The following is a 24,868-nucleotide window of genomic DNA, read 5'->3' on the forward strand; positions in this document are numbered from 1 at the left end:
GAAGGCTGTTTCTTCTATCAGATAGACATAAACAGACATTTTCCGCTGTTTTTGTACTGTTTTTCCCTTTGAATGAAATCCGATACATTGGTTTGAATATATGTGCAGACATATATATGCAATGTAACATTCAAAATGTTTTGTCTTCTCTCTGTCACCATCTCTTCAAGACTCCCTACTGTCCTGCAGTACACTGTCTAAGCGGGTACCATGGATACAGTCACATGACTCGCCCTTTATTCAGTCGGCACATGTATCACTAAAAAGAAAGATTCTGTGGTACTTTGATAGGATCTCGGGTGAAACCGGGCAGCAGAGTGAACTGGTGTTTATTGCTCAAAATGATGGTTTACTGCCATTAATGTGGTTAATATATTTCTATATAAAAAAAAAGTTGTGCATATCTGGTCACAGTGAATGGTTCGTTTTATTAATTAATGTAATTATGCAGTAGTGCAGAAGGCTAAATACATTGTTAAAAATAACTTTTACTTTACGTACTTAATTCTTTCGGTTTTGCTGTAAAACAGTGTGTGTTGTCGAACATAAATATGCACACACTTACACACGTGTGTTATTTTTCAGAAATATTTTACATCTGTCAGAGAAATGTGTTTCGGTTTGTGGTGACAGAGCTCTTTGATGTTACTGCGCACTGTTTCTCGATACTCGTTGTCTGTTTAAATAGTGACTGACTGAATCAGAAACAGCACCACAGGTCGACTTGCTTGGTTACATTTTCGTTTTTAGTTGGCGTACAGGCGCAGAAAGACACCCATGTGAGCAGATACCATGCCTTGTGTCCCGCGTTCCTATTGGCTGCTCTAATCTCATGTTTTATTAATCAACTAGAGGCGAGTTTTGTGTAGGTGTATTGCGTAAAACATGGATCTGACGTTTATATTTTAAGCGTTCTGCTTCGGTCTTTATAAGGAACTTCGAAGAAAACTTGTACTACACGTATTACTGAACTTACGTCAGTGTGTTTTTTTTATCGTAATTCGTCGAATATACGCGGTTATTGAAACGGCCATCTCCGTGTTTTGAAAGACCAGCATGTGTGGGCGGGGCGTTGATCCAGGGGGCGGAGCCCAGCTGTCTGTACAATGGTCTGATATGTTGACTGAATAACCCGCCATCTTGTTGTGACTCCTGTACGTGCGTGGAAGAGTGACTTCAAGGGGGATCCAGTCACGTCTTTCCTTTTATTTTATTATTATTTTTTTATAGACGAGAAGATTGGATCCCGAGCATAAGTATTTGAATCTGTCTAATTAGCATTTTTATTCATTTTATTTTCTCCAATCGTTTTTGGACCATAACAAGAAACAGAGATGAGTATCGAGACGCTTTTAGAGGCGGCGAAGTTTTTGGAATTGCAAGCCCTGCAACAACAGAAAGCACGTGGTAAGAAAATAAAAATATTGGCACATACACCTTTATGACAGACAGAGGGTCACTTTAATGAGTCAGTGTTGTTCTCTTATGTAGTAGCCGGTTAATATGGGGCATTGTTACACGGGATGTCACAAGCGACGTGATGGCAGGAATCAGTGTAACATTAGTGCTTGACATGAAATATGTTGTAATACGCCAAAAATACCAAGAGTGTATGCAAAACCGCAGTATAGTATGCTTACGATTACTTTATAAGATACTAGTACATTTGTGTATTACGGATAGTGACAGTCATGAATTAAAATGCAGAGATTGTAAGCTTATCCGCTTTGACTGTTAGGATATTTCGTGACTGAATACTTCATTGCAGTATCGCTGTAGGAAAACATACCTGATGGTTTTAAGGGCGGTGGCTTAACAAGTACGTGCGCGAGAGCCAGTTCAGTTGCGCTTTACATAATGACCCAAGTATCACATTACGCGGCTCGTATTTGCACCCTTTCTTTAGAAGTGAATTGATGAAATATTTTATTGAATTTTCGTAGAGTGTTTTTAGCGCAATAGTGTACGGTTTATTTATTTATTACCATTGTTTTATCTCCCGCGCTGCATGCGTCTACTGGCGCTTTTCTGAAGCCTCGGTGACGTGTCCGCCTCAGCCACGCCCCTCAAAGTGTCTCGGTGACGTGTCTGTCATAACCACGCCCTCATGTAAGATCCGCGTGGACCGAGCCCTCCCCCTTCTCTCCATGTGCGCGCCAGCCGCTGCTCTGTGCAGGGAGGGGGTTTACAACCAGAGGGAAAGTAGGACATTAACCCCCTGCTTGCTTTTCCAAAATGTACTGCAGTTATATAACGCACTCCTGCAGTTTTGGATCATCGTGGTGCCATGACAAACATTACTGGAAGAGTGACATTCTCGGGAAGAATTTACATGATAAGCTTGTAGACTATGTGGGTCACGCAATCAGTTTAGATATTGATAGGTCTACATCAAATAATCAACTTTTTGAGGATAAATAGAATTAACAGTTTGAATATAAAAAATCATAAAAACATTATTATGTTTAGCAACTGATCATATAATCGTTTTATCGCGTTATTTTAATATGTAATTACAAAGATTCAGAAGGAAGTTCTATTCATTATTAAATACAATACTTTTTCCATGAAGTTGACATGAAAAATTGTTTACTTTTCCAAACAATTGATTAGTTGATTTTTGTTTGTAGATGATTATAGATATAAAATAGAAATCAAATGTATTCTGAAATGAAATTTCTTTTTGAATTTGCTAACTGTATACTTGATTTTTTTCTTTTTTAGCTTTTTTTTTTTTTTTGTTCTGTTCAATGTATTCTCATTATTTTACAACCCAGCCTAAGCTTGTGATGGAAATCTTCTCGATCAGTTTCACTTCTGTGTATTTCACCACAGCTGACCGTAATTCTACTCAGCTTGCAGTTTGTAATGCTGTGCTGTAAATTGCAGTGCATGCTGGTGGACAGTCATTTCCTGTATGCAGTTACACCTTTGCCCTCTATAGCTGTTAAAAAGTACACCAAAATGCTTAATACAGTCAGGTGTTGTCCAGACAAATTATGCTTAAAAAAGCTCCTGAGAGCTAATCTTCTCTGGTCTGGCACAATTAGAAGCATTGAAAGAAAAGTGAAACCTTGATATGCGTTTATGAATGTGGGAGGGTTTTTTTTCTCTTTTACTTAAATTATATCAATAATGTATCATTAATCAGCTGTTAGCACAGCTCCTGTGTCAGGAAATCAAGTGTTTTAAAGGGACAGAGCAGTCACATTTTACTTGAAAGGCCTGCTGGTTCGTGTGTATTGTGCTTCCTTGTGTTTTCTGGTAATTGTTTGTTTGGTTCCATAGGAACTAGACATGCACCTCTTTTCAGCAGGAGGAAGCGTATGCTGTTCAAATAGCATAGTGGTGACTGGTAGGGGTGGATTGCTGCTCTGTGATTGGCTGAGATTAGGTTGGAGCGCTTTCACCACCCCCTTCACTGACACACACACACATGAACGATAAGAATGCCTTTCTTAAAAGTCTCATTATCCTCTGAGCACACATGATTTGATGCTGTCTGGCTTTTCACCCTAATGAGATTCATGATGTGCCAGGCGCACACACACACACACACCTGTGTCTTTTTCAGTTTATCTAGGGCACATCGAATACCTGTGACCTCTTTACCTCCCTGGGCGTTAAGAGGATTCTTTTGAAACTTGTGGCATTGGGTTGTGCAGTGATTAATTTTTAGATATTTTGATTGCTATTAATTGTCTGATATGAAGCAGAGCTTTCTTCAGTGCTATGTTCATAATACATTTAAGCTTTTTGACCAGTTGGGGTTGTGATACATGGCCTGGGTGAGTGCTAAAATAGTTGGAATAATAAAAGCAGTAATGTAAGGGACATACAGAAAGCTTCTGGAATGACTTGACTTGGATTAACCATAAAACGGCTGATCAGGATAATTCACCTTCAACCCCACAACAGCGAGCTAATATCTAAATGCACTTTAGCTGAGCAAAGCCTAAGAGTTTATCAGGTGAATTCAGTGTTAATGCGATTTATACTGTTTTATCTAAAGACAGAGTGTCACTAAACGAAATGAAACAAAAATTTGTGTTTGATTTACTTTTTAAGACTTTTATTCAGTAAGTAGGCATTCAATTATCATTTTAAAAGTGATAAAGACTTCAGTTCTTTTGAATTCTATTCCTTTTTCTGTTCATCAAAGAATCCAGATTTTATTATTATTATTATTATTATTATTATTATTATTATTATTATTATAGTTTCCACAAAAATATTAAACACTGATAATACTAAGTGCTTTCTGAGCAGCAAATCGGCATATCAGAATGATTTCTGAAAGATCATGTGACACTGAAGACTGGAGTAATGATGCTGAAAATTCTGCTTTGTAATTACGGGAATAAATTGCATTTCAAAACACAAATAAATTAGAAAACAGTTGTTTTAACTTGTAATAATAATTCAAAATATTTTTGGTACTAACCCCGAACTTTTAATTTGTTATATATATATATATATATATATATATATATATATATATATATATATATATATATATATATATATATATATTTTTTTTTTTTTTTTTTTATTTTTATTTTTTTTATTGATTCTATGTTTTATTGATATGTTTTTATTTTTTTATTCTACCATTAAGATGCTCCTTAAACAAACACCATAGCATTGAATATGCCACAGTATGTGTGTTTTTCAGGAAAATCAACCTACAAATGGGTTACTTTTAGTTGCCTTTGTTTGCATGATTAAAGGGATACTCCATTAATTCCCATAAAAGCTATGTTCGTCTTCAGAACACAATTTAAGATATTTTGGATGAAAACTGGTAGGCTTGTGACTGTCCCAAATAAATAACAGTGTCAAGGTCATGAAAAGTATGAAAGACGTCGTCAGAATAGTCCATCTGCCATCAGTGGTTCAACCGTAACGTTATGAAGCGACGAAGAATACGTTTTGTACATGAAGAAAACAAAAATAATGACTTGATTCAATAATTCCTCTTCTCTGTGTCTCTCAAGATCACCGTAGTGCCATTTTGCCAAATCTGAGCAGTACGCAGGTGGCGTATGCTCTTCTGTGTCAGCTGCGCCACAAGGAAAATTTTTTTATGTGTATTTACGCTTTGGTTTGAAAGCAAACAATGCATCAGCGCAGCGCGGCTAACATAGAAGAGCATACGCCATCTGTGTACTGCTCAGCTTTGGCAAAATGGCCTTACGCTGATTTTGAGAGAGACCGTGGAAAGGAATTGTTGAATAAACTCATTAATTTAGATTTCTTTGTGTACAAAAGGTATTCTCATTGCTTCATAACATTACGGTTGAATCACTGATGGCAGATGGACTATTCTGAAAATGTTTTTCATACTTTCCTGGATCTTGACACTGTTATTTATTTGTGGTGGAGTAACCCTTTAAACTCAGGAGAACGTTTAACTAAAAAAAAAGTGGGATTTAATGTTTTTCAGCCTGAATTCAGTCTGTAACCAATTCTTTCACTTAAAATAGATGTAGCTTCCTTAATTTCTTTACTATTGAATAGCAGTGGAAGTCCTTTAATGCATTGCGTGCTGAAGCTTTAGTTCTCCTCTATGAGTCAAAAAGCAGTTTGCGTGTCTCCAGTGTCTCTACTATTTCTTAAACGGTGTTAACTCGAGTGCAGCAGCATGTATAATTGATGCTGAAGGTTTGATGGAGGTTCGGGAGGTCGTCGTGTGGTGTTTTGGAGCACCCCTAATTAAAGAAGGGAGTGTTGTATTTGGGGGATGAGCATCGTGTTTCCATTTAGGCCAGAGAAACTTTAGCCTGAAGCCTGTACACCACGTGCTGCTCTAACAGTGGAATCTCTATCCTCCACTCTTAACCAGTAACACTTATTTATCTGTACCCACACAAAAGCTCCTTTAATAGAGTTCACTCTGAGCGTGATATAATCTCAGGCTGGCTTGTTCACCCATATTGATTTGTGGCTGCCCTGTCCCCAGTTTAGATGAGATCACGTCATATGTTTAAGGTCAGAGGTTACCTGCAGTGTCCAACATATAGTTCAGTCTTCTACATTTCCTTCCAAACTGGTTACTAGATAACAATAAGAGAGACTGCAGACAGATAGGACATCCTTTTTTTGTATCTTTTATGCCTGTTTTGGATGTTAGGTTGACTGAAAATGTATAGACTATTTTAAATTAAATAATTAAGAATAGTATAATTATTACCATCAGATTTCTGTTATCATTTGGTTTATCCATCTGGTTATCTGCTGATACAGTACTTCTTTATTTACTGGTATCACTAGCTTGATATTGACACTTTTGTTATTAACTAAATTTAATACTAAAATAAAAAAAATAAAAATTCATTTTGGTGCTTGAACTTGAGTTAATATGATTACTAAAACCGGAATTTATAAGAAATTAATGATATATATAAAAAATATAAAAAAGCCATTAAAAATGACAAAAGGACATAACAAAATCACTAAAACGTATATTTAAATTATATGAAAACTGAAAGTATCAAAATAAAAAAAATTCAAAATATAATAGGATATGAACATAATTTTTCATTCTCCTTTGACCTATTTTTATATAGATTACTTGTCATGTGACACTTATCTAATCTTTCAAAACAATTTTATAAGTCTGATAAATGTAATCTTAAAAGCAAACCTTAAAATGAATATCCATTTCTTACAGTGCTTAATGTTGTGGCACCTAAATTTAAATACAAATGTTGTTTGATTTTAATTTTGTTTAGACAAGATAGTATATCATTTTAGAATTCATTCATTGGTTATCGGTTATAGCATGAAAATAACTGAAATATAATTCTTGATCTTTTAATATTGATGCATTACATATAAATGTTTATCATGTTAATGTCAATATGGGCCATTAATGATCAAGTTGGTTCTGAATTTAGATAATACATTTTTTCATTTTTTATTTCTTTCGACAGAAGAGAATGAGCTTCAGGAAAGACGGCGCCGTGAGCAAGAGGCGGATAAGCGGAGAGCAGAAGTTACTTCTTACACTCAGCCCATTCAAATGAACCATGTGACCTGGGTGGAGGAGTCCGTCCTTGATCATCGCCATATACCTGCCCCGGCCCAGGCTCCTCCCCCTCCCCCTCCCCCCACCATGCCCATCACTGTCATCCCAATCTCAGTGGTGTCCTCCACTCCACCTGCTCTGCCCCCGCCCCTGCCCCCGACCACAGCTCTCAGCCCGCTGGAAGCGCCCCCCCTCACGCCACCCAGAAAAGACGCCCACTCGCTGCCAAACCAGCAGGCACTGCACCAGCGGCCCCTCATCTCGTCTCAGGTGAAGGCAGAGCCCACGTCACTGTCTCCATCCAGTGGCACCAAACCAGCCCAGCAGCTCCAGACCTACCCGGGCCCCATCATCACAGCTTCCCAGCATGCACTTCTCCCTCAGCCTGGACCTCCTTCAGCCCAATCTAGCCCTGCGATCAGAGGCAGCCCGCCTATTGACCACCGTAACTTGGATGGCAAGAAAAGACCTGGAGGGTGAGTCAAGACGTGAAGCTGTTATTTATCATTATGTTAAACACTGAATAAGACCGAATCACGTGAAAGCTTTTATTGTTGGTTTTAAGGCAGCAAATTTGTATTGTGTTTGAGAGCTAACTATTAAAGTCCATGTGACCTGTGTTTACAGGGCAGGAACGAGAGAAGTGCACAATAAGCTTGAAAAAAACAGGTAGGGTCATCTTTGCTGCTGGTTTACTGAACTTAATTGTCTTTCACCAGTGTTTTTAAACATACAGGTTCAGGCATGTACACCATCGTTCAAATGTTTAGAGTCAGTAGGATCTTTAAAAATGTTGTCTTTTATGGGTGCAAAGGCTGAATTAATTCAATCAACATACAGTAATAACAGTAATATTTAGATTTATTATTACAAATTAAAATACCTGTTTTCTATTAAAAAAATTTTTTTTTTCTTTATGATTGTAAAGCTGAATTTTCAGCAGCCTTCAGTGTCACATGACCATACACAAATCATTTTAATATGCTGAATTGGTGCTAAATAGGCATTTTTTATTATTATCAAATGTTGAAAATAGTTGTGCTGCTTAATATTTTTGTGGAAACCTTGATACATTTACTAAGGATTCTTTGATGGATAAAAAGTTCAAAAGAATAGCATTTAAGTGAAATGGAAATCTTTTGTAGAACAACGGTATTAATGCCTTTTAATATTACTTTTGATCAATTTAACTTCCAGTTTAACTTTTCTGTAATTATAAATGATCTCCTTTTCTCAGACGTGCTCACTTAAAGGAGTGTTTCGAGACCCTGAAGAAGAACATCCCTAATGTTGATGAAAAGAAGACCTCCAATCTGAGTGTTCTGAGAAGTGCTTTGAGATTCATTCAGGTAAGCGCTGATAAATCTTCATTGACATGTTCACTGTCTGCTGTCCATCTGTGTCTCGACTCATGTCATCAGACTTTGACTAGAAGTGTGTTTACACACGTAAACAGTATGAGAGCAGGAGGGAAACCACACTATGATGCAGTCTTCAGTTTGTTAGTTACAGTTCTTTCATCTGTTTTGAGTGATCTTAAGTTGTGAGATTAAAGATCTCTGATCGAGTTTATTTCCATTTGAGTGAAAATGGATAGTTGCTCTCCTGCAGTGTGAGCAGAGCACCTTCTCTTCATCTGATTAAACCAGTGCCTCATTCACACATGCACACACCTACAGCAAGGCCCTTTAGGAGAAGAAATAGAAATCCAATCAAATGAAAGGATTTGATTTAGCCGAGGCACAAGACAACGTGCAGGAAACTAGGGCAGTGTGGAAACCGAACTCGTGTCACTTTATCCGCAAAGCTTTCCCCCCAACACACCCCTGCTTGCCATTGGTGAATTTGACATACGAACCCAGCCCACCCATTATCACTCTTTCCCGCTCTCTGCTGCCTGTTGCTCAACCAGGTTTAAGGTGTATTTATTTAAAGCACATGGCCTGTTGAAAACAACCAGCCATTTGCTAGGATTTTTCCAGAATGTGATCTGTACACTGGGAGGTTGAAGACTTTTGAGGATGAATTTGTATTGAATTTGAGGATCTGTTGTTTTTAGAAAATCTCTTGTTCTAAGATTTTTGTTATTAGTACTGTGAAGTCAATATCAATTAGAATTAACATAATTGAAGCACTACTTAAAGTGCTAATAAATTTCTGCTCAGTAATAATAATAATTCACTAATTAATTTACAGAAAAATAATAAATGCCTAATTTTACATTTAACTGTTTTGCAGGATTTGCAGGAAAAAAAGTATTTTTTTAACCATTTTGTTTACGCTTAGTCTCAGAATGAACTTATTCAACAAAACTAATACATTTAAATAACTTAATTCGTAATTTAATAGTAATACTATTTTTAAAGGAGTTTAATGAATTACTAATTATTTTTTAACTAGTTTTTTTTACATTTACAGTCCATTTACTGTCATTTACATCTATTAAAGGGCTTATAGGACATTGCTAAAAATAAGATTATTTGGTGTAATGCAATGTGTTTATGCGGTTTAAGGTTAAAAAAACACATTATTTTCCATATGATGTACGTTATTATTTCTCCTCTATGCCACGCCTTTCTGAAACGCGTAGATTTTTACAAAGCTCAAAGCTTCTGAAAAAGTGAGGTGTGCTCTGATTGGCTTGCTATCCAGTGCTTTGTGATTGAAAGCTTGTGTCGGAAATGTAACACCCCTTAACTTACTGCGGATGCCGTCTCCTGGCACAACAAGACTCAGTCCAGCTGCTCGGCTCATGCACATCCCATCATCAGTTCTCTTATAGCAGTTCAGTCAATGTACTGTTAGGTGTAACTGAATATATTGGTTTATTTCACAACAGAGGGAGTGTAAGGCACGTTCATAAACCGAATAACCTAAGTAATTTGTGAATTAGTGCGTACTGGAGATCCATTTCAAACGATTCAGTTCAATTTGGTGAACTGGTTCGACTGGTTCAGTGAGAAGATCTGGTTAATAGAACAATTTGTTCACGATCTGGACATCACTACATAGACATAGACAAAAACTAGACAATAATAATAACACTAGATGAAACTAATAAAACCCATTACAAATGAGACAATCGTTGCATCCAGTGGGGACATAATTACTGATTATAATGACTTGTATTGTCTTATTACGCATTGCGTTGCTTTGCGTATCGTGCCGCATTATCATAAAACCATGTCTGCATTTGTGATCGGAGAAACGGCAAACACTGCTCTACTCTACACTGCTCTAAACTCACGTTTGAATCCTCATTGGCAAATTATTTAAATATAAAAAATGTACTTAGGCTGAGTCAGAAGAGCCAGACTGTCCTTGCAAAGTTGGAACTGCCTCACTTTATCAGTTTATAGAACGGCCTTTGTGCCCCAGTCTTCATCCTCTATAAAATACTGAACAGTGTTGTAAATTATATTTAAACACAGATCTCTAGTTGTGTCCTCTTTTAAAAGACCAAACAAAGTAGTTTCACTTTCACAACGAACCACACAGTGTCTCCACTACATGGCGTCGGCAGCAACAGCGAGAATAATAGTTACGTCTTCTTTCTTTGCCTGAACGGTTTTATGTAAATTTTCCCACACAGTGACATAGAGATGTGGGGGTGTGTTTGAACAAGGCATTTTAGGAGGGTGTGGTTGACTCTTAACTTTGATAAAGAATATCTCTTTGGATTTGAGACTTTAGTCTTTGCAACTTTACAGATCTTCTTCATGCACCAAGAGCTTGTAACACTCCAAAGATAAATGAAAAACATGAAATCGCATCATAGGACCCCTTTAAAATTAATGAGACTTCCCTGCATTTAAGAGGACATTAGGAGTGTTTCGAATGCTTTTATAGCTCACTGTTACAATGTGAAAAAAACAGAAATCTAGCAAGTTTGTAATAGTGCCTCAACTAGTAAAATATGTTAAATTAGTAGCATGGCTAGTTTTAGTTAATCACTCCAGATGTATTATTATTAATGACACTAAATAATTGCTGTCTTTGAATGTTTTTTTTTGAAGGAAGCTCGTGTTTATATTTTATTGAATGTTCACAGAAAAGCCAGTCAGTCAGTGATTTGAGCTGTTTCTCAGCCAGTACCTCTCCCTCTAACTTTCTGTTTTGTTGTGTTCCTGCTAAAAGATTAGTGTGTGCCTGTTCCTGCAGGTCACGTGGCTTCTCTCTTAATGATTAGTGTTGTGTTTTGCATGGCACAGCGTGTGTTCAGGCCGTCCGCTGGGCCATGGCACGCGCGCCTCACCTCCACGAGTCTGCCTCTGCATGCACTCCGGTTCATGGCCCCTCCCACTCTCCCCTCACTGACCAATCAGCTCCTGCCAGAACTGAATAAGAGGATTGTTCAAAGAGATTACTCTTCATTTTATCTTCGTGGCACCTGATTCACATATTCCTGTGACGTCATGCCAAATCTGCTTTTTGACTTCCAAAGTGAAGTAACTGATTAGTGATTCATCGACAATGCTTATAATAATATACCTGTGTTGTTACTGTTGTCAAAAACAGAAAAGAATACAGTGAAAGTGCATTAACAAACAATACATTTGTAAATGTTTTATAAGTATTTTTCATGGTTAATTCATTTTAAATAATGTAGTTAACTAATGTCAATAAATGAAAACCTGTTATAAAGCGTAGCTATTAAATTCGTTAAAAACAGTATTAAAATGATGATTTTTAAAGAAAATTACAAATCTTGCCTTGGCAACTATCTGAAAAAAGCTCAATTCAAATAATTCAAGAATTACTAAAATAATATTGATATAATACTAAAATACACACTGTTACATGTTAATACTAAAAACTACACTAACATACTGTTACTCTGGGGAAAGTATAAAAGCCATTTCTTTAATTTCTCTTAATATTCAGAAATATTTGTGGAAAATCTTTAGGAACTGGTCACACTACAGTCCCTGTGGTTTCGACTCGCGCTTCATATTACTTACAAATGTTGATTTAAAATGCACAAAAGTGCTATTAAACTACACATTTGTATTCATTTTTCATGCTAAACTGGCCTCATTATACTTTACACATTGTAAACTGTGGATTACGGTGACTGCTGCTTTAAATGTTATCCTACGAGTCTCAGGAGTTTCCCTGTTCTGTGTAGTAGCTCAGAGCTCCTCCTCTGTTTCTCCCTCCCTCCTTCTCCCTCTCTGGCGTTCATCATGTTCCCTGCCGCGGCCACATGAGCAGCGAGCACATGGCTAGACAGAGCCGCGTGACGTCACCCCCCTGTGACAGCCCCCTCCAGCTGTTGTTCCTGCCGCAGCACGACAGACTCGTCGAGCTCGATCTTATTTTAGCCACATCCCTGAAACCTCCGCATTAAGTGCTGCATGCCTTTTATTTAAGAAACCTTGCAGGACCTGTTTTGCTTAGCCGTGCACTGTTCCAGTGACTGATGCATTGTTTAATCCAGATAATTGTATCGAGATTTTTTGGGGGGGATGGTTTGTAGTGGATTGGGAAATCTACAAGGTCAGTTTTTGTCATCGACACAATGTTTTGATATAGTTGCATAAAGTAAATGCATATTAAAAAAACAATTTTGCTCTGGTGTCACAGTAGGATTGTGACTGATGAGCAAAACCAGAATGAATCTTTTGAGATCCACCTGATTCATTTCCTGTCTTTGTGTAGCAGTGCGTGTCAGCACTGTAGTAAGGTTAGTTGGGTCATCTATATCATCCCATCCAGGAACTAGTGGTTTTTCCTTGTGGGATTAGATCACATGATTCTTATGCATGCTAAAAGGCCTGTTTGTCTCGTACAAACCACTGCAATTTCTATGTAGCTGATTCAACGAGTATCATTTGGTAAATGTCAGCCTCATCCTGGCTGACAGACATTTCTACATGTCTAATTTTGGTCTGTCCAAATGAGTCGCACCATCTGTAGATCATTTGCTTTAAATGGAAAATTCTGTTATTGTCTATCCATCCTCATTGACTGTTCAAAGTTAGTGTCTAGCAAAATGGCAAAGCTGCACTTTCTCAAAACAACAGTCTGTCCAGTTGCAGTTATAAAATACTAATTCTGACCCAATGTATATATCACTGTTAAAGACCAGCTAATTTTTTATATATATACATTTCTATACAAGTCTATAATTATTTGGTCAAAATCTTCTTATCTTTTTTTTTTCATTTGTCTAGCAGCTTGCTGAGTTGAGTAGGTTTGACATTTGACAGCCTTGTGTAATTTAATCAAACCCAAACTTTGTTTTTGTCACATCAAGTGTCAAAAGAAATAATGTTGCTTGATCTATCTCCGTCCCTCAACAAATGTACACCACACTACAAGACTTCCTCTTTAGCATCACAACAAAATCAGAGACCAAGTCAGATTTATAGCTGTGCTTGAACTGACCAAGTTACCAAACACCTTAAATTGGAGTCATGGGATATCCTTTACTGCGTGCATGTTTTTGAGGAAGAGCGTGGCTGCAACGTGGCTCTCTTTCTCTCCCTTTTTTTTCCTGCAGATCTGAGTCTGTAAGCGCAGGACATCCAAACACTGCATGCGAGTTCATTTTTAACTCCTACAAATCCTTCATGAGCATGCACACTTGTGTATACATAAACATGACGACACGTTCGCATGTGTGCAGTCAGGGGGCGGGGCTTCAGTGAGTAACCGATGATAGCAAACCGATGGGGGAGGGTGAGGTCATGCGCTTGGCTTGTGAGAAACAGACTGCAAAAGCTAATTAAAGCCACTATCAGTTCATCCCTCAAGTCGGCCCTGAGTTTGAGAGCTGCTGTCAAAACCATTTTGATTCCTTGAAATAAACTGAAATAAAATAAAAAACGTAATATAGTTTCAACTTTTTTCTGAAAGAAATTTTAAACTGAAAGCTAAAGCTTAATGCAAAAATGATTTTAATATATTAATGTTAACAATAGAATACCAAATTAACACGGTTGTTTTAGCCATTATGAGCTGAAGATGGAGGGAGGGAGTGAAGGGGCCCCAGTCCGCGGATCAGGAGTTCAGTGGGTTTGGGTGTTTGTGGAGCAGGCCGTCCTGTTTGTGTGTGTGTGTGTGACTAATAGAGGCAGGCATGCACAGCTGTGGGCTGGAGCTGTGCCTGATTCAGCACACAGACCAGAGAGCTGTCAGCGTGCCTCATCAGTGGTGGGAGGTGGGGGTCAATGGGGGCCTGGTGGAGACCGCCAGCAAGGAATGGAGGAAGGAGGGCACGATTGTAAAAAAGACCAGGGACGGCTCTTGTGTAACTGTCGTTTATATGGGTTGCAGATGTAATGTCAGGAAACCAGGTTCAGGTTGAGATTCAGGTTTAGATTTGTGTGGTGGTAGAAATGTGGTCTGGTATTGCTATTACCTTTGGCTGTTAAATTGATAAGTGTTTCGCCTCATAGCTGTTACTAGATGATGTGTGTCGGGCACAACTGGAATGCTGTATTCAACCAATCAGCATCTAGAATTTTTCTTTCAACTGGAGGTTTGTTTGTAATTGGCTCTTTGATTAGCTCCACCCCGTTTGGTTAGTGTTACTTACTCAGCTGAGTTTTGCAGAACATCCAAATAGAAACAAACTGCTTGGTTATTATTAAAATGTGCTCACAATATGGTAAAAACGGTCGGCTGGAATGATGGATTATGATGGATTATGTTATCTGATGTTTTTTTTTAAAGATATTGTTAAATTATTCAGCAAAGATTTGGGGGGGGGAAGAAAAGACCGTAATCCTGTATTAATACACTGTTATTATAGTGACCTGGGGACAATGCTCGCCCATATTTTCCACAAAAAAAATGTCATGCATTTCTGAATGCAAATATGACTTTGGGTTTTGTATATTAGTGCTGATTAACTGTGATTAATTGCATCCAAAATAAAAGTTTTTCTGTACATAATATACATATGTACTATGTATATTTGTTGTATGTGTATATAAATACACACACATACATGTATATATTTAAGAAAAAAAATTGTGGTGTCAAATGATTAATCCCATCCAAAATAAGTTTTTGTTTACATAATATGTGGGTATACTGTGTGTATTTATTATGTATATATAAATACAAACACATGCATGAATGATTATGAAAATGTTATGTTTATATATTAAATATATTTATATAGAATAAAATAATATAATAATATTAATGTATATACATGTAAATATGATCTAAATATATACTTAATATATACATAATAAACACAGTACACTTACATATATTACGTAAACAAAAACTTTTATTTTGGATGTGATTCATCTTTTGACAGCTCTCTAAATATATAATGTTATTTTATTTTTAAAAAAAGTTTAAATTAAATGATGTTCTTTTGAACTTTATATAATTATATTGTGTTATTTATATTTAATTATTAAGCAAATTAAGCAAAAAAAAAATTCAACATTGATCATAATAATAAGAAATATTTCTTGGGCACCAATCATCATCAGAATGATTTCTGAAGGATCGTGTGACACTGAAGACTGGAGAAATGATGCTGAAAATTCAGCTCTTATCCCCACAGGAATACATTACATTTTAAAATATACCACAAAAGCAAACACTTATATTAAACTGAAATAATAATACTTCTTATATTCAAGAAATCATACAAACCCTAAATAGGTAGAGTATACTGTATATTAAAAAAAGAGCAAATATTTGAATAAGAAAACATCAGATGGCTTTGGTCTGTAATGTTAGGCCTAAAATAAAGGCAGGACTAAGTAAAGGATCAAGTGAGGTCACACGTCTTTCTAAAGATTGTATGCTGCTATCTGCTCTGATTCATTCTGTTAGAGCACACCAGAACTATTTATGGAGCTGCTGAGAGCTGCTCAGTCAAACCAGAGCAGACCACACATGCTCACACCGTCACAGTCTGCTGCCTGCTCGCCGTACCTGTTACCACAGCAACCGTTTTCAGCTGTTGCCTTGACAACACTCGAGTACTCCACCGTCTGATTTGCTGAGACAAAGATGCTGACACCTCTGAGAGGCGAAAGGCCACTCTGTGCTTCAGAAAGGAAGTGGCCCAGTGTCCTGTTATTATTCACGAGAGCGCAGCAGAAGCAGAGACCTGATCGACCCCGAGTCCTCCTTTATCTACACACACCTGTACACACATCACATGACTGGCCTGGATCTTTTTTCCACGCTGTTGTTATTTCTTCAGGGCTGTGCTTGTCCAGCGCACGTGGTCTTGTGTGATACATGCATCCATTGTCATTGCTCATTGTTTGAGGGTTAGAGTATCAGTAGTGGGTTTCTTTAAATATATTTTATATGCTGTGATTTTTTATTTTTTTATTTAAAGAAATGGCCATTTAAATAAATGTTTATGACTTTTTCAGTGACTTAATTAAGTGATTAACCTGCATCATCACTGATTTATTTTAAAGCCTCAGCGTTCAGACGTCAGGCTTGTCATTTAGATATATTGTATTTATTTAAAATATATTATTGTTGATATTATTAAAATGTGTATAATTGTAATATTTTTTTATAATATTTTTTTCTTATTTATTATTATTAATACACTGAGTATGATTGTTTATAATTATTATTATTTATTATATTATTTTAATAAATAAATGTATAAGTATATTCCATATATTCATTATTGTGAATGTATTTGTAAAATATTCTTTTAAAATAATAACAATATATTTATTATATTTATAATGTTATTGTAATAGGTTTTGTTTCTTGTCAGACATATTACTGATAACATGAATTATTATTATTATTATTATTGTTGTTGTTGTTTTATACAATATTTAATCTATAATAAAATATGTAAAATGTATTTCTAAATGTATTTTTGTGATTATTACATCCTTTATTATATATTTCAAAAAAGTGTGAACATACACCAACAGACACATTGTTTTGTGAAAATTTTACTTATTGTAAAAATACATGGTGTATTTATTTTTTATATTAAAAATTTACAAATATATACAATTATTATTACTACTACTACTTTAAAGTCTCTATTCCCCTGTCAGATATATTGCTGAGCATCATGGTTTTTAGTTTTGTGCACAGACCCTTTAATCTCTCTCGATCCATCCTCTTAAGGGCCTTAGCTGCTGTTGTGTCCTCATTGCCTGTTTGTTTCTCATGCGTCTGCTGACAGTGCAGGGAAACTGGGACGCTTCTGCCCAGCCCAGTGTGTGCCGTGTCTCGCCCGCTGTCCCTCCCTTCTGTCTCTTATCTGTGTGTGTGTGTGTGTGTGTGGAGTTTCGTGTTTCTCTGATCTACAGTTTACATCATGCTTGTAAAGTTGGATCAGTATCTCTGTGTTTTTGTGGGTAGGTAGAGATGCAGTCGTATTTAGCACGCTCACACTACCCAGATGTCCACTTGTGATTGGCCGAGCTCGTGTGTCATGGGCTCCTCCCACTGGTTTCTCAGCGTGTGCACTCGTGCACAGCAACTGAATGCTTTCCCAGAAGTGGGAGGTGCTGTGATGCCTTGGGTACTCCACGCGTTTGTGTGAGTAAGAGAGTGTGGTATTAGCAGGGTTAAAAACAGACCGTGGGGGAGGTGTGCGTGGGCCGAGGCATCCAGGAAGAAGCAGAAACTGACATCTACGCCTGTTGATGATTACAAACACACTTAAAGAGAAGCATGATGTGACATTTTTTTACTTGCACGTCTAAATTCCCAGATGTCTTCCTTTATAAGAAATTGCATTAATAAAAGCAGCCTTGACAGTGCTCTGTCAAGATATTTTTGATCATCATCACAAAAATAAACCATAACATGATGTCCAGTTATTTTGTAAATAGTTGTTAGAAGGATATAATTGACAAGTGTATATATGTACTGACATATAAAGTCTAAAGTTACATTATGATGATTATTTTATATATAAAGAAAGATATAAATGATGCATATAAATACATATATTGGATTTTAAAAAATCTTATCTTAAGTTATTTATCTTGTAATGATAGTATGCCTCTTTTTACCCAATATACCCATATCTATAATCATATCATATCAAATTTTTTATTATACAATTCATTTTTTATGGACTAGTTAGTGAATGTTTATCTACGGTATAACACATCTTCCTCTAATTTCAGTTCTTTCTCATCCAGCTGTTTATGTCTCTTACTGGTTTCTTGGGTTCTTTTGTTTTGCTTTAGCTGGACTTTCTTCATCATAGATGGGGTATTAAAGAAAAAGCCAAACACGTCTAAGTGCATGTGAATGCTAGTCTTGTAAATTTCTTTTCTGCTCTTTGCTGCACTGCAAAATGACATTTCATTGTTGCAGCTGTCTTTTTGCAGACTATAGACTTTAAGTGCACCCTGCCAGCTCTTGGTGCATGTGGAAAATGCTCCCTTATTTATTTCTCTGTTTCTCCACATAGACTCTGAAGAGGAAGGAGAAGGACTACGAGCATGAGATGGAGCGTTTGGCGCGGGAGAAGATCGCCTTGCAGCAGAGACTGGCCGAGCTCAAGAACGAGCTGAGTCAGCAGTTGGACGTGATTGAGATTGACCGTGTTCTTCGACAGACTGTCCAGCCAGACGATGACCAGGCCTCTACCTCCACTGCCTCAGGTTAGTCCCGCAGAAGACCTCGTGCTAACTGACAGTATGCTTTTTGACAGAGCTTAAAAAGTCCCTGAAATCACTTGATACATTTTTGTCCTGAGATTTTTAAGTTTAAGTTTAAATTTGGTTAAAATGTAAAAGAGAGTCAGTAGGGATTCATTGGTCAAATGTTTTATTGCATAACACTACTATTCAAAAGTTTAGGGTCGGTAAGATTTTTTATATATATATATATATATATATATATATATATATATATAAAAATCTTACCGACCCTAAACTTTTGAATATATATATATATATATATATAAAATGAATACTATTCAGTAAAAGCATTTATGCTACAAAAGATTTCCATTTCCAAATGAAACCTCAGAAAATCCTGTGGGATGAAATGAACCACAAAGCATTTTATATGTATCATGGTTTCCACAAGATTATTATATTATATTTTATTTATTTGTATTATAAGAATACAAATTTGTATTATAATTTGTATTATAAGAAATGTTTCTTAAGCAACAAATCAGCATATTATTTAAAAGTAATATATGAAAGAAAGAAAGGAAGAAAAGAAATAAAATAATAATATTCCACTGTATTTTTAAGCAGATGCAGCCTTATTGCCTTAATGATCATAATACACTTTACATTAGCATTAAAAAAAATCCTACCCAACCAAAACTTTTACACAAAGCCACCGATGGTTTTTAACTTAATCCATTAATAGTTTCTGACCATTTTTTTGTTTTTGTAACAACAGAAGGTGAAGATAACATTGATGAAGATACTGAAGACGAGACGCCCATCGCCTTACCCAAAGTGCCTGCTGCGCTTCAGCCAGATTTAAAGAAGTCCCATCCTGTGTCATCCCTCATAACACAGCACATCCACATCCCTCACAAACCATTGAAGACTTTACCCCCCATTCCCTCAGCTCAGCTCTCCCCCATTGCTGCCTCCGCTCCGATCACAACCCCAGCATCGGCTCCTGCCGCCCAGGTGGTGACCCCACACACACTACCTCCAGCCCAGACCCATATAGTGACCGCGGCCAGCCTGCAGCCTTCCGTCATCGCCCACGCGGGATCGACGTCACATGCCTCCGTCATCCAAGCGGTCAACCGCGTGATCCAGCCTGGCTCCAAGCATGTGACCCACATCGCTCCTTCCTCCTCGAGCTCGGTGCAGCTGGCCCCAGGACCTCAACCCATTAGCCACATCACTGTCACCCATCTTCCGGCAATCTACCCACAGCCTGTCACAGTCACACAGCCAGCGGTCATGAGCCACATCGCCCAAACGCTCTCTCACAGCCAGATGAACGGCACTTCAGTGACCAACGCGCAAGCCAAGCAAACGCCGGTGGGTGCTCAGATGGTTACCCATCACCCTCAACTGGTGGGCCAGACTGTCCTCAACCCCGTCACAATGGTGACCATGCCCTCCTTTCCAGTCAGCACGCTAAAGCTGGCCTGAAGCGCTGACAAACGGACACCCAGAGAGAGTATAGACACTTATAGACTGCAGCACTGCGTTCAAACGAACTAAAGGACTCAGTACATTCCAAATGAAAAGAAAGTATATATATACACAACGCAAAGAAATTTATTGAATGTCTACTATATAATGATATATATAATAAAAGACAAAAAGAGATGTTTTATCTTTATGTGTGGGCAAAGGCAAAGTCTAAAGTGCTTGTGTGCTGCTCAGTGTGTTTTAGGCTGTAGTGGAGTGTATTATGATGAAACTGTGGTGCGATCCCAGCCTAGATTGACTCTCAGCCTGCCTGATATGTGTGACTACTAGTTTAAATGACTAAATGAAAAGGCAGCCCCCATAATACCTCACTCTAACTCCTCAACTAACAGCACACCTCATGTGAATGCTCTTCTCAGCTCCCGCTAGACCGGGTTTCATGTACTGTATCGATTCCTGATCCGGTTCTCGAAGTCCCTGCAGTTCTTAAAGAGAGAGTTTGTCGTTCAAACCTGCATGACTTTCCTTTTTCTGCAGAACACAGACTGTTTTTGTCAGTACAATAAAAGTCAGTGGGGTTCAAAACCAAATAGACCCTGGTGACTTTCATTGTCAGGAAAAAAGAAAGAACTTCAAAATAGCTTCTTTTTGTGTTCTGCAGGATAAAGAAAATCGTAACAGTCTGGAATGGCTTGATGAGTGAATAATTTTTTTTTTTTTTTTTTTTTTTTTTGCTTTAAAATCAATTTACCCGGTCAGTTTGGTGTCATATTTTACCACTATAGTTGATGCAAGATGTAGCATCATCATTACACTGGAGAAATGATTTTCTTAATATTTTTTACGTTTAACTTCAAATATTTATAAATTCTTAAAGCAAGATCGATTTACTTGAGAAGGAAAATTAATCAAAATATTAAATGTACCAAAATTAAGTGTGCTTATGCTTTAAACAAGAAAAAAAAAATATGTGGGGTAAGTAAAATCTCGTTTCCCTTCCAATAAAGCTTCTTTCTTGCCTCGCAGAAGCATAAACTCGTTGAACTTGAAAACAAAACTTAATGTATCAAGCCATTTTGTTTTGCTATTGTATAAATATTTTGATTTAAAAAGTGAGGGTTTTACTGGAAATCAAGACAAATACTAAGAAAATAATTTTTGCAGCGTAAAATAGTCAATCATGAAGTTGACACCCTGACAGCAGGAGCATATGGGAGATGTTTCTATTAGAAAATGTATTTTTAAGGAGTTTACATGATTTATCTGTAGCGCTCTAGCTGGCATAGACACTATCGTTGAGTCACGTGAGTCATGGGAATCTGACAGGAGTGCCTTTAACGTTGTCAATCTGGAGTCCTGTTCAATGCTGCACAGACGCCCCCTATTGTTCTTTTGCCGCACCTGCACTAAGTTATTCACTAACAAAGCCACCTAAGTACTTCAATCCAGCTCAGTGGTGTATGAACCATATTAAATAGCCATTCGTTTGCAACAGCGCAAACATTGTTCTGGATGTCATTGCGAATGTATTCCAACACATTCAATGCCTTCATCTTGCCACTGGTGATAAATGTTGGATATTATATGTGCAGGAAATAACTGCATGGTTATTTAGTCATGTAGCAGAGTATTAAAGTTACATGCATTTGTGTGTTTGTGTAGTGAATGCATTTCTCAGAGGCTTTTAATGTTTTAGTGACTTATAATGTTGCAATTGGAAGGTGGATCGATGTCACCTCGTGTTCCTTAAATAAAAATCTTTTAGGCTTCAGGAGAGTTGTAAGAGTCTGAGAGATGGTGAAGGATTCCTGGATGGGAAGATGTCTGTATTGAGCCACACTGACACTGACGCTACACAGTTCTGCAGGTAGAGCACAGTCTGTATGTATAAAGAGATCTGATTTAAAACTAACACTGTGATCCCTGTCGGTTGTCCCAGTAAGAGTAAGCCAGGTTTACCAATCACACTAGCATTATGTTGCGCAAGAGTCCCTGCATTTGTTTTGCTTCTGTAAGCGTGTGAGAGAAAACGCATTGAACTTTTTTATTTTGCTTGTCTGGTTTTAGTTTTGTGTGTTCACACTTGGATGTATACATTCTTGGACTAATTGATGTGGCTGTTTTCGCATGTAGATGGATGATTCTTGATTCAGTGCTAACATTTTCAGTTTCTGGGACCATGTACAGTTATATATATTTTGGGGCAACTTTTCAGACCTCTTCACACTGATATGATATATATATATGCGTATATATAGAGTGTTTTCCCTATGGAGAAAGTTCAAGTTGTATATAGCCTGTAAATGTGGGGCTGCGTATAGACCTAACTGTCCATTATGTTGTAAGAGGAGCAAAATAAATAAAAGAACAAATGTTGAATAAAAAAAATAAATCTTGATACATTTACCTATAGTTTAGTAGTCATTTTTGGACACTTCACATGCTGGTGAAAGGATAGTTCACCCAAAAATGAAACGGTCATCATTTACTTGTTTCAAACCTTTAGGGCTTTTTGTTATTTTGATGAACACTTGGAAACAAATAACACTGGAAACTTTTGAATTCAGTTGTATGGAAAATAAATGATTAAATACCCTTCTTTTGTGTTTCAGAAGAAGAAAATAAAAACTTTTGGAGAAAATTAGTAGATGATGACAATTTTCATTTCTTTAAATTCTTAAGTGTTCTGTACAATATTTCTTAAACCGCTAAAAGAGCTTTTGGTAAACCACTTACATATAGTTGACATAAAAACGAAAACTGATTATTTTCGAATCCACTTAACCATTTTCGTGAGTGTTTGTGTTTAAAAAACAATTTTCACCTGAACCAACTAAACATGGTGTTTGGGTTTAATTCAAACGGACAAGCTGGTGTGTTGATCTCCAAAGAACTAAACTAAAAAACCTTGTGAGGGTGCGTAAAATAATGACTGTTTTCATTTTGAATTAAACAATCGCTTGTGTGTATTGTTCACGTGCGTTAGTATATTAGTTGAGTCAATTATACACAATAAAACAGTCTATGATGTGGAAGCCTGTTTCTTGCTCAGAGCAGAAGCAATAAAAAAAGGCAAGTGTGACTTTTTATCTCCCAAATATAACTTTATATCGAAGTGTTAGGCTATTATACATCAGATTTTATTTAAAACACTGGGGTGGAAACGATCTTTCAAATTGGTTATAACTTTTTTTTAAATAACACCAATTACACAAGTGCAAAAAGCTAAAAGGGAAAACAAACAGTCGTGTGATAACTGAGTAATGAGCGGTTAGCAGCATCTGGCAATGGAAGGCGTTCTGGCAAAGAACAAATGCCATGATATGACAAAGCAAAACCACATCATTCATTGGGACAGTGTTGTTCATCCAGCAGAGAGGGCTTGGTTGAAATCAAGATAAAGGTTAAATGATTCCTTACAGTGGATCAGTCAATAATATGTCATAAATAACACCTGACAAAAACATAAGACCTCCGTGCATCTATGGAACTCAAATGAAAATATTTTTGATGAAATCGGAGAGCTTTCTGACCCTGCATACACAGCAAGGCACAGGTTCCTACTAGATCAATGCTCAGATTCATAGTAAGGACATTGTTAAAACAGCCCAGTTTTAATAAAATATTTAAAAAAAATATTTTTTGCGCACAAAAAGTTTTCTCCTAGCTTTATGAAATTATGGTTGAACCACTGATGATGCATTGGCTGTTTTAACAGATGTCCTTACTATGAATCTGAGCCTTGATGGTGGTAGGAACCTTGGCCTTGATGTCTGTGCAGGGTCAGAAAGCTCTCGGTTTTCATCAAAAAATATCTTCATTTCTTAATTAATTGTATGAAGATGAACAAAGGTCTTGCAGGTTTGGAATGACATGAGGGTGAGTAATCAATGACAGAATATTCATTTTTAATTTAAAATAAATGAATAAATTATGCATTTGGTGGTGACTGCTTTGTGCTTTTTTAAACTTTAACTCTAAGTATTATATTTAGTATTATATTTAATCTTGCATTTGATATCACTGTAAATATGTATTGTTATTAAATGCATATTTTTAACTGTACTTTTTTGCTGTCTTTTTCAATGTAAGATCAAAAATATATTTTACAGGACATGCAATACTCAGAGATAATATAGGACCATTAAATAAGACAAAAATAAAAATATAATTTAGTGATGATACAATTATATTTGCTATCAGTGCAACACTTTTAACATAAAAATGTTCAAAATGATATTGAGTGATCAACATATAAACATTCCTCATACTATATATATATTTAAAGTCACAACAGTGGCATCCAGAAAGACATATGCCCTTTAATATCAGTTAGCCAACAGTGATAGAATGTATTTGTTTAAACAAACAAAATGTCATAAGATAAGAACTTATACGTCATATTCTCATACAAGTTACTCTCACACCAGATACAAATGCAGTTTATTAATTTGCTTTGTCAACATAAACCCCTAGTAAAATATAATGACAAAAAAAAACTATAAAAAGTTCTGGTCTGTTTTACCATACAGTTAACAAAACTACATTTGAACACTGTTTATGACGACACACTTTAACTGTCTTCCATTCACTTGGCTTTTGATTTGATCTTGTTCTGCTTGTGCACGGGTTATCTCATCCACACAGCCTTGAGTGCTGTCCTTATCAAACTCAGTGGCGTGATTGTCACAACCTTCCTCATCAGATGACGGAGCAAGAGCTCAGGTCAGCACAGGGATGGTGTTAATCATGATGAAACCAATGAGGATCGCCA

The 24,868-nt window shown here is 36.7% G+C and overlaps 1 protein-coding gene across 1 annotated transcript; it reads left to right on the top strand.

The window, feature by feature from the left end:
• The first annotated feature begins 1,078 nt into the window (after positions 1 to 1,078).
• Positions 1,079 to 22,500, top strand: mnta (MAX network transcriptional repressor a). Its single transcript, XM_026282217.1, has 6 exons — positions 1,079 to 1,407; positions 6,936 to 7,506; positions 7,658 to 7,699; positions 8,268 to 8,379; positions 18,426 to 18,618; positions 19,376 to 22,500. Exons 1-6 carry the CDS (start codon positions 1,335 to 1,337, stop codon positions 20,089 to 20,091), a joined length of 1,707 nt encoding a protein of 568 aa, XP_026138002.1. The 5' UTR covers positions 1,079 to 1,334; the 3' UTR covers positions 20,092 to 22,500.
• Positions 22,501 to 24,868: the final 2,368 nt, after the last annotated feature.

Source organism: Carassius auratus, chromosome 15, assembly GCF_003368295.1.
Source record: "Carassius auratus strain Wakin chromosome 15, ASM336829v1, whole genome shotgun sequence".
NCBI classification, from domain to species: domain Eukaryota; kingdom Metazoa; phylum Chordata; class Actinopteri; order Cypriniformes; family Cyprinidae; genus Carassius; species Carassius auratus.